We start from the raw sequence: 11,425 nt of genomic DNA, 5'->3' as shown, positions 1-11,425 counted from the left end.
CCGAGAGAGCGTTGAATCCTCCAATTTGGAAGACACCGAAAAGGGATTTGATCTTCAGCTATTCTTCCCACAGCTCCCGACTGTTCTGTTTTGACCAAACAATGGCAGTTTTGGGGAACCGCACCCCCTCCTCCCAGGCTCCTTTAAGAGTTGGTAACGGCCCACCCCAGGGGGCGGAGGGGCAGGGCCCACTAAATCAGCGGCGCAGGCCAGGCCCGCTTTTCCAGTTCTTGTGAAAGCCAGGGTGTGGGTGCGGAGGCTTGGAGAGGGGGTGGTAAGACAGAGACCACAACTAGGCCTCGCAAGGCTGAAAAGCAGCCGAGGGGACCGAGGGCGGCTTCCCGGCCTTGAGTTTCCGGCGACCCCGCGGGGGTCCGCGCTTGCGCAGAGCGCGTCCCGGGACCGTAGCGCCGCGGAGGCGCCCGCGCGCGCTCTCGCCGAGCAAAGTCCACGGTGGGCTCCGGTGCGCGGGCGGCGCGGCGGCGCGCGCCAGGGGGCGGTCCTGCGCAGCCGGCGCCGCCTGTCTCCGCACGGTCCTCTCCTCCCAGTCTCCCCCGCGCTTCCTCCACTGAAGCAGTCGCCGCCGCGTCCCCTCCGCCGGCTCGCTCACCCTGGTGGTGCCATGGCGGCCTTCAGCAAGTACTTGACGGCGCGAAACTCCTCGCTGGCGGGGGCCGCGCTCCTGCTGCTCTGCCTGCTCCACAGACGGCGCCGCGCCCTGGGCCTGCACGGGTAAGGCTCGTGGCCGCGGCGCGTTCGCGGGCCCCAGCGGGCGCTCCCGGCTCTTCCCTCCCGGGCCGACAGGTTCCTTTGCCCGGCGGGGTCAGGCGCTTAGAGGGCCGGCAGCGGCTGCTGCCAGGCTGCAATGTCAGGGTGTCCCCCGGGCTCCCCCGCGGCCAGCCGGCCTGTCCGGGCACCTCGCTCTGCGCCTGTGGGTGCGAGTTCTGTAGCCGCGAGCAAAACTGCGCTCCGGCCCAAGCAGCCACCTGCGGTCAGGGCGGGAGAGGGTGCCGGGGTGACCCCCGCCGCCTTTCCCCGACCACCTCCTGTCCTGTCAACTTTCTGGGTGTGTGTGCTAGTGTTGCCATCTCATCTCCAGGCGGAGCGTGAGGATTTGTGTAGTGGAGGGGGGTACGTGATTGGAGGATGGGGATTGGACTGACTTGCCAGGCTGGAGGCGGCTGTCCGAGTCACCTGCACAAGCTTTGGCCCGGTTCCCGAGTCACTGCTGTTGAGAGTGGCTCGTGTGAACCACCCCGGGCCCTATCCTGGGTCCCCTCGGCGAGATCTGCTAACGCCTTGACCCCTTGGAGTTGCTGAGGGAACGCCCTGGCCTTTCATCCAGAAAGGCTTCCTGGGTTTCGGGGTGTTTGGAGGACAAAGTTCCCTATCCTGGCTCTGCTAGGTGAAAGGTGAAAGTGTGTTTTAGGTGATGATCAGGATCCAGTGTGATTACACTCCACTACTGCAGCCGCGGAAGAATTTACCGTTCACGTTGAAGTTGGGGAGGTTGTAAGATCAGGGCGAGAGAGGGGATTGAGTTACAGTTGTGGAACTAAGGGCATACCTTTTACTTGCTGGGCAGTGCTTGTCTCGTGCAAGTGAACGGGAGAGGTTACTTCCCCAGCGTGCTTGCCAGTCACTGGATATTTCACGTTAAATCCTGGCACACTCCTTCATGCATTTTATTTCATTCATTCCTCTGGGCAAGTGGTGTTGTCTTCTGTTTTTGATTTGCCTGAAATATCCAAATTGGTAAGTAGAATTTGGTCTAAAACACTGACATGATTTCTAGGTCACAGTCCCCCTTCCACGAAGTGCTGTCTAGCCTGCTCCTGTCTTCTCCCTACCGACCTCGGGAGGAATGGTACTTCTTTCCCTTCTTAAATCCACTTAACAAAGTTGAAATTGATTTACATCATAGTCTGGATATTGTAGGACCTATTCACACTTCTTCTATTTGTTTTCAAAAGGGCAAATTCTGGAAAATAGAAAACAATATTTTTATTGGATTGTGCCCTGATTCTTTAGTTACAAGTGGAAGTTATCTGGGACTATGCCTAGAGAAAATGCTTAGTGCTTTAGTTTTAATTACATATTTGCAAAGAAGGGTTTAGTGCATAGAGGAAGAGTTGTGATATGGGGTTAAGGACTCAAGGACAGCTCTAAACACTGGATTACCTTTGTGATCTTTTTTTAAACTTTATGGGACTATTATGTGCATATAGAAAATGCAGGTAAGTTTAGTGCTTGAAGAATTTTCCCATATAAAACACTTTGATGTAAGCAGCATCCAGGTCAAGAAACACTATTGGCACCTCATAAATATGTACAATTTTTATGTATCAGGTTTTAAAAAAAGAAGCAATATTATCAGCACCCCAGAAACTCCTTTCTGTCCCAGTCCAAGGTTACTGTCATACCAATTTAGAAAACCATAGGTTATTCAGTAAGAGAAATTTTAACCAATATCTAATAGGAAGTACTAACAATAGCAATAAAATAGTTTAAAAGGATTTGTCATATCAAATAATTTTGACTCTTCATTCACTACCATAAAATGCTTTAACAATATCTTTGAGAAATATTGCCAACTTTGGAGAAGATTAAATTATGCAACAGACAATTTACCGAACTGAAGATTATTGTTAATTTTTTTGCATTGTGATAAGTTGGGAAAATATTTTTACAAGTTAAGTATTTTGTGGGAGGAGAATGAAGATTAGGCATGGAGTTTAAATTACTGAGATAAAAGGAATTAACTGTTTTGAAATCACTAAGAATGGTGATGAGTCTCTGTAGATGTTATTCTAGAATTTTATGAATATCTTTCACTACCTTTAGTAACACGATTTGAAAATTAGAGAATTCTAACTTTATATTACTGGTCTTTTGAATATGTTTGGAAACAGGACCAATTAGTCTGAATGTCTGATGCTTAATTAAGGAACCTGTGGCTATTTTGTTTGTATTGTTAATAGTAGGTTTGTCTTAGAGTATACTCATATATTCCCTTATAATTGATTAGTTATAGAGCTAGTGGAACTGCTTTAAATGTTACAATGTAACATTATTCCAGAAGGTATAATTTAATATTCTGGGTTATATTTTATTTTTGTTAATGCAGCTTTTCTGAGCAACCAAATCTCCTGTGTTTGTATGTATCCTTTTATTATGAAGAATTTCACAGATGTACAAACTAAATAGAATAATGTGATGATTCCCTGTACACCTTACCCAGGAAGCACCAACAATATTCTGCTGTTCTTGTTTCATCTATACTTCCTCCTCATTCCTTCTTTTTACAGGTTTTTAGGTAAAACTTATATACATTGAAATGTGCAAATCTCTTTTTATAAGGTTTTTTTTTTTTTTTTAAATTTATTTAACAGGTAGCGGAGTTATAGACAGTGAGAGAGACAGAGAGAAAGGTCTTCCCTCCGTTGGTTCACCCCGCAAATGGCCGCCACAGCCGGTGCTGCGCCGATCTGAAGCCAGGAGTCAGGTGCTTCCTCCTGGTCTCCCTGAGGGTGCAGGGGCCCAAACATTTGGGCCATCTTCCACTGCCCTCCTGGGACACAGCAGAGAGCTGGACTGGAAGAGGAGCAACTGGGACTAGGACCTGGTGCCCATATGGGATGTCAGTGCTGCAGGCGGAGGATTAACCAAGTGAGCCAGGGCGCCGACCCCTGGAAATCTTAATTATATATATTTTAAACAAATCTGTGCACTTGTGTAACACACCTATATCACTAGTTAGAACATTGTCATGTCACCACAAAGTTCCCTTATATTCATTCCTAATAATATCCCATGACTACTGTACTTACTTTTTTCACATTACTTTTGCCTAATTGTACATTTTGTTTTGTATTTTTGGAGAAAAGTAGAACATTTTGGCTCAGGTATAAAGTGGGCGAGGCGATTTATTCAATTCAAAGGAAGTATCTCTTTAAGAATGTTGTAAAGGGGCAGGTGCTGTGGCATAGCGGTTAAAGCCTCCGCCAGCAGTGCTGGCATCCCATATGGGTGCTGGTTCAAGTCCCCACTGCTCCATTTCTGATCCAGCTCTTTGCTATGGCCTGGAAAAGCAGTAGACTAAGGCCCAAGTCCATAGACCCCTGCACCTGATTAGTAGACCCAGAAGAAGCTCCTGGCTTCGGATTGGCACAGCTCCAGCCGTCATGGCCATCTAGAGGGTGAACCAGCAGATAAGTGGAAGACTTCTCTCTCTCTCTCTCTCTCTCTCTCTCTCTCTGCCTTTCTGTCACTCTGTCTTTCAAATAAATAAATAATTTTTTAAGGAATTTTGTAAAACTGCTAGGTTCTCTCTCTCTCTCTCTCTCTCTCTCTATATATATATATAAATGTATATAACACATTAAATAAAATAAGGTATATTTTCTTAGGGAACTTGCATTCTTCTTAAGGAGAAGAAACCTAAACACATGTAGATGTGCCTTAGTGATTCTGAGAAAGACAAGGTTAAGGTGTTTGGGAAGAGCTAGGTAAGGCTTTATGAGTGATGTGAGCTAAGCTTAGAAAGTACGCAAGAATTGGTAACTGGAACAAATGGTATCACAGCCCTTATTAGAGTTTTTTGCATTTGTGTTAGGAGGAAACTTTGTGGTGCCCTTTCAATTCCTCTTCCACTGCCACTGGAGAGCTTACTAAGTAATACAAATATGATTGTACTGTTCCTTCATTACAGTATTTCAGCTACTCTAAAATGCAGACTTTTTGTGTTCATGATTTGGTTCTTGCCTACTTTTGTACTTATCCAGCCATATGGAATGAACTTATAGTCTCCGAGTGTGACATACTCTGCCCAACCTGTGTAGGCTGATTTTAATCACAATCATGCCCTGCACTTCACCTCACCCACTGATGTTTACTTTCCTTCAGGTCTTAGCTCAATCAACATTTCTGTTGAGTGTTTTTATGCCTTTTCCTAATCTCCAAGCTGGCACAGGTGCCTTCTGCTTTCCTGATACTGTAAGTAGTTACTACTCTGTAAATCTGTTTTCCTGGCTTCTGTCTACATTAGACCATGAGGACATGGACTGAGTCATGTTTAAAGCCCTGACTTGGCTAGGTCACATGATAGATACTCAGTGCTTATGGAGTGGATGGGTGATGCAGGATAGTTGAAGAATGTTTTTACAAGCAGTTGAAAATGTGAGACTGGTACAAATATGAACAGAGGCATTGTCTTCAAAGAAGTGATAGTTGTGTACCTGAGAGTATAGAACTGGGTAGTGGAAATCCGTGGGCCAGTTTTAGAAGGCATGGAAAGGGTCCAGTCTATATTGCCATGGTATTCTATTATCTTAAACACACCACGTTACTACAATTTCTTTTCTCTCTCGTCAGTGCTTACTGAGTAAAGTTCAGATTTCTCATCCTGAATTTCAGAGCCGTCCTTAATCTGGTTTCACCTTACCTGGCTAATATTGTATGCCATTGCCTGCCAGTGGGTACTCTTTGTTCCAAATCAGTCACTTCCTGCACAATTATTCTTTAACAGGCTACCTTAATTCCTGGTTTAGGAGCTTTAATCCTGCGAGTAGTGATATCTGGACTGTCTCTCTGTGTCCTCTGTTCTCCACCTGTTACCTGTAAAGGGGTAGGTCAGAGTCACCCCTTCTGTGGAGTGTTATGATGATCTATATAACAACCATCCTCCTTTTAGCATTCTGAAGCATGCATTTAAGTTCCTCTTTTGTTTTACCTGTTCATTGTTTGATTGAAATCTAACTGGTTGTCCCAAGGTCTGCCAAGTTCTGGGGGTGATCATCCTTTCTAAAGCCCCAGTGTATAAATGGTGGGAACACAGTTTCCACTCCCAAGTATTTCTGAGGAGTTGCAGGGAGCTTGTGTTTCTCTTGGACACAGCCTGCTTCACTGTTTTGTTTCTGCTCTATGTTAGATCCCTTTTACATCTTGTGTCTTGAGCCTGTCTCTTTGGTGTCTGCCTTGATTTCTCTCAAACATCAGTCATGAAGCAGTTTAGTTTTCTTGAAAAACTGGGAGTAGTGACATAGTCAACAGCTTAGAATTATTTTGCTTAGAAGTTCTTTGGACTTTCCCAGTGTTGGAAATTTGTGGTGATTCCTCCCCGCCGCCTCTCTATGTCTCAGTCCTGTGGCCTGTTGGTTGGCCCTTATTTACCCAGTGGATGTCCTTGTATCTCTAGCTTTTCCCTGTACTCCCTTCACACAAATCCCTCTACTTGTTTCCTGCAGATTTCCAATTCATCTTTCCTTCCTTAGAACCGCATCTTTCAAATCAAGTTCTGGAATGGCTGGCTTCACTTTTCTCAGTTTCACTGTTCCACTGACAGTTTTGCAGGGTACAGGCTTGAGTTACAGGGAGTGGCTGAAGATGTATGAGACTTTTAGGGTGAACCCTGAGTGAGTGGTTGCTACATGAGCTGGCCCCATTTAGATACTCAGAATAAAAAAGATGCTTAAGCAACCTTAGGTGAAAAAACATTAAAGAATTTGCCCACAAAAGCAGCTGCGTACTGAACCTAGTTGAGACAGATCATCAGGCCCGCCGTAGTGTTCTGAGAACTTTGTAGTAGTCTGTGGTCTGCTGGAGGAACTGCTAGTGGTTTATTTCGTTTTTAGTTTTTGGCACATTGGCATCCTTAGGCAGCCATTCTGTCTTAGGGCTTTTGCACTTGCTATTCTCCTGCCTGAATTGCTCTTTCCCTGTATAACCCCACTGCTTACTGTCTCTCTTCTTCAAGTCTTTCAACAGACATCTTTTTAGTAAAAGGTATTGCTACTCCATTTAAAAAGTGTCCTCTGTCCATCTTCCTGGCTTTGCTTTTCTCCTAAGCACATATTGCTATAAATGTACTATTTATTTTACATATTTATCTTATTTATTGTATGTTTCTGCTGCTAGGATATAAGCAGGAATTTGTTTATTTTGTTCATTGTTATAGCAGTAGTGGCTTAGAACTATGGCGGGCATATAGTAGGCTCTCAAAAAAATGCTCCAACAATTCTATCTCTAGATGCTCATTTTTTAAGGCTATAGTTACTGTTCTAAATAGCAGTTTTTTCTTGCTGCAAATGGAAATATTGACTCCCTATGGATGTTATGATCTCTTTAGAAGCTAGATCCCTTATACAGGTTAAACATCCTCAACTTGAAGATCCAAAATCTGAGACTCTTTGAACCTTGACACAAGGCTCAAAAAGTTTTGAACTTTGGAGCCTTTCAGTTAAGATCAGTGATATTCAACCAGTACCTTTTTTTTTTTTTTGCTGGTATTTCAAATTCTAAAAACTCCAAAGTCTTAACACTCTGATCCTGAGCATTTTGATTAAGGGGTGTTTAACTTGTACTTGTTTTATATATATATATATATATATATATATACACACACACACACACGTATATATGTATATGTATATATATACACACACACACACACACACACACACATATATATATAAAGCAAGTCTCAGATCCTTGTAAAAATGTTATTATCATTTTATAAGCTACTTTTGACAGTTAATAGAGTGGTGGGCCAGCTTTGTGGTACAGTAGGTTATGCTGCTGCTTGCTGTGCTGGCATCACATATTGGAGTACTGGTTCAAGTCCCTCTTGCTCTGCTTCCAATATAGCTCCCTGCTAATGTGCCTGGGAAAGCAGCTGTGTCCCATGTGGGAAGTTGAAACGAAGTTCCAGGCTCCTGGCTTTGTCCTGGCCCAGCCTTACCCTGGCCATTGAGGCCATTTGGCGAGTGAACCAAAAGATGGAAGATCTCTTTCTCTCTTTGTCCCTCTCTCTCTGTCACTCTGTCTTTAAAATAAATAAAATAAAATCATCCATAAAGTCATAAACATAATACATTTTATTTTTGTTCCCTTTCATAATTTTCACATAATTATGTTTTATTATTTTCATTTATAGCATATATCTTTACTGTATTTCTATATGATCTTTATAACTATACTTTTGTTTAAAGATTTATTTTTATTTATTGGGGCTGGCATTGTGGCATAGCTGGTAAAGCCATCTGGAATGTGGGTATCCCATATGTTTCATGTCCTGGCTTCTCCACTTGCGATCGAGCTCCCTGATAGTGGCCTGGGAAAAGCAGTGAGAGATGGCCTGAGTGCTTGGTCCCCTGATACCCATATGTGAGACCTGGAAGAAGCTTCTGGCTCCTGACTTCAGCTTGGCCCAGCCCTGGCTTTTGCGGCCATCTGGGGAGTGAACTATGGATGGAAGATCTCTTTCTCTGTGTAACTGACTTTCAAATAACTGGATAAATCTTTAAAACAAATGTATTTATTCAAATTGCAGAGTTAGAGAGAGAGAGAGAAAGATATCTTTCCATCTGCTGGCTCACTCCCCAGATGGTTGTAATGGCCAGGGCTCTTTAGACTAAAGCTAGGAGGCTGGAACTCCATCCAGTTCTTCCACGTGGGTGGCAGGGGCCAAAGTACTCAGGCCATCATCTTCTGCTTTCCCAGGTGCATTACCAGGGAGCTGGATTGGAAGCAGAGCAGCAGGGACTTGAATCAGCACTCTTCGTGGATGCTGGTGTCACAAGCACTGCACCACAATGCTGCTGGCCCCAATAACTATACTTTTAAAGAATATATAAGTCTTCCTCTATATGGCTATAATTTATTTTACCCTTAAGTATTGGGCAGCGTATTAATCAGCATTTCATTACTACAATGAAATAAGTGGGGCAACTAACCTTACCAAATGAAACAGTTTACTTAATTCACAGTTTTGGAGGGTCAAGTTTAAGATCGGGTGGCCCATTAGTTTGGACTGTATGAGGATAGTGGATGGCAGTGGCAGAGCACATGTGGAGGAATATGGAGAGAGGGAAACAGAGTTTGGGCCCAGCTAAGTCTGTCATAGCCAACCCAGTCGTGAAAACTCCCTCTGAGGGCACACTCTCAAGGAACTAAGGACCTCCCACTAAGACCGCTTTTTAGTCACCATAATAAATTTCCATCCTGTTAATATCATTAAACTTAGAGTTTAAACAGCTGCATGAATTTGGGGGTCAGATGATTTCACATATAACGGGCTCTAGGTTGCCTCTGGAATTTTTACAGATAGTACCATATATTTTTGCAAGTGAATATTTCCATGTCTGCTATATAATTTCCTTGGAATAAATTGCCAGAAAATAGAATAAAAGAATGGAAGCTGGAGAGCTTCAGTATTTGTGGAAAGAATGTAAATGTCTGGAGCTACACAAATTGACATGTTTGCTGATTTGCAATACTATGAGTTAATTATTTACTCATCATTGAAGTTGTTAAATTTTTTCCTACTTTAGAGGTGAAGAATAGTGTTGCAAGATTGTTTTAATTTGCATGAGAGAAAGGTCTTCCTTGCGTTGATTCACTCCCCAAATGGCCGCAGTGGCTGGAGCTGGGCCTATCTGGAGCCAGGAGCCAGGAGCCAGGAGCCTCGAGCCTCGAGCCTCCTCCGGGTCTCCCACACAGGTGCAGGGGCCCAATGACTTGGGCCATCCTCTACTGCTTCCCCAGGCCATAGCAGAGAGCCGGATCGGAAGAGGAGCAGCTGGGACTAGAACCGGTGCCCATATGGGATGCCGGCGCCACAGGCAGAGGATTAACCCACTACGCCACGGTGCCGGCCCCACTATGCATGTTTTTATCTTGCTTGTCAAATTTCTGTGTATGAGCCTGCATTATATTCAGACCTGGCATTCAGTGTAGTTACCATTCTTGGGAGTGAACTTCAGAAAAAAAGAAAAAGAAATTGAGGTGGAATCATATATTTTTGTCATTCAAGAACAAAGCTAGAAGAAGTAGCTTGGCTTGAGATCAGTAGGCAGGAATCAGTGAACTACTAGAAGAGAGGAACCCGAAGATCATACCCTTACGTCTTAGACGAGGGAGTGCCGGCTGCAGCCATGCTGAGTTCTCTGATGTTCTGCACAGAAATGATTAGGAGGCTCTTTCCACAGAGTTGGGGGTGTAATATGAGTCTTAATTAATCCAGCATTTAAATGTGAGGTGCAGAGGACTCAGTGCTTATTAGTGAGATAGGTCTCTTTCCTAGAGAAGAAGACATATTTGTTCCATACTTATTGTGTATGGGGCATTTGGGAGGTTAACAAATTAGATAAGATTTTTGCTGTTAAAGATCAGGCAATTGAAAGAATCCTTTATTTTAATATTTTATGCCAGATTTCTACTTAAAAGACAAATATCCTTTCATATTTTATTTAAAATATTTTTCTTCATTTACTTCCGAATATGGTTACATGATTTCAGGAAATTAGACTTAAGGAAATTAGATTTGTGGCTCATTTGACTTTCCCCCCCAACAATGTCCAAGATACATTGTTCAGTAAAGGGTGTGGGAGGAAGCAAGTATAGGGCAGAGTAAATGATAGCATCTTGTATCTCAAGTATAAGATTAGTTCCAATCTAAGTATTGATGGGTGAATCCATTTCTGTATGTGTTTTTTTGTTGGCTTAACTGAGTAGCTATTTCTCATTCCCCATGCTGGGGAAAACAACAGTGTGGGAGGAAATATAATCTTTTTTTCTCAAAGAAACCTTTGATTTAATGAGTTTCATAAGTACTACTTTAGGAATGTAGTGATTTTTCCCACTTTACCCGCCCTCTCACCCCCACTCTCACCCCACCTCCTCCTCCTTCTCCCATTCCCAGTCCCATTCTCCATTAAGATTCATTTTCAATTAACTTTATACAGAAGACCAACTCTGTACTATAAAGATTTCAACAATTTACACGCACACACACACACACACACACACACAAAACTGTTTGAGGCCAAGTTTTACAGTTAATTCTCATAATACAACTCATTGAGGACAGAGGTGCTGTGTGGGAAGTAAGTACACAGTGACTCCTGTTGTTAATTTAATCATTTTTTTAACTTTTATTTAGCAAATATAAATTTCCAAAGTACAGCTTATGCATTACAATGGCTTCCCCCCCCAAAACTTCCCTCCTGCCCGCAACCCTCCCAACTCTTGCTCCCTCTCCCATTCCATTCACATCAAGATTCATTTTCAATTATCTTTATATACAGAAGATCCATTTAGTATATATTAAGTAAAGATTTCAACAGTTTGCACCCACACAGAACATAAAATGTAAAATACTGATTGAGTACAAGTTATATCATTAATTCACATTGAACAACACATTAAGGACAGAGATCCTACATGAGGAGTAAGTGCACGGTGACTCCTGTTGTTAACTTAACAAATTGACACTCTTGTTTATGGCGTTAGTAATCTCCCTAGGCTCTAGTCATGAGTTTCCAAGGCTATGGAAGCCTTTTGAGTTCGCTGACTGGACTTATTTAGATAAGGTCATAGTCAAAGTGGAGGTTCACTCCTCCCTTCAGAGAAAGGTACCTCTTTCTTT

The 11,425-nt window shown here is 43.2% G+C and overlaps 1 protein-coding gene across 5 annotated transcripts in view; it reads left to right on the top strand.

Moving 5' to 3' along the window:
• Positions 1-243: 243 nt before the first annotated feature.
• ABCD3 (ATP binding cassette subfamily D member 3) overlaps positions 244-11,425 on the top strand; it is an 80,344-nt gene continuing 69,162 nt past the window's right edge. The window contains exon 1 of one of the 5 annotated variants that reach the window (XM_002715849.6): positions 244-732. In XM_002715849.6, coding sequence (XP_002715895.1) covers positions 623-732 — 110 coding nt within the window. In that variant the 5' untranslated portion in view covers positions 244-622. The remainder of the gene's footprint in view (positions 733-11,425) is intronic. The other 4 variants (XM_017346066.4, XM_089337059.1, XM_089337061.1 and 1 more) reach the window with 4 other exon arrangements.

Source organism: Oryctolagus cuniculus, chromosome 7, assembly GCF_051225735.1.
Source record: "Oryctolagus cuniculus isolate XC-2025 breed Fujian yellow rabbit chromosome 7, ASM5122573v1, whole genome shotgun sequence".
Classification (NCBI taxonomy): Eukaryota; Metazoa; Chordata; class Mammalia; order Lagomorpha; family Leporidae; genus Oryctolagus; species Oryctolagus cuniculus.
The sequence above is the reverse complement of the archived record's forward strand: the minus strand, read 5'-3'. Positions and strand labels throughout refer to the sequence as shown.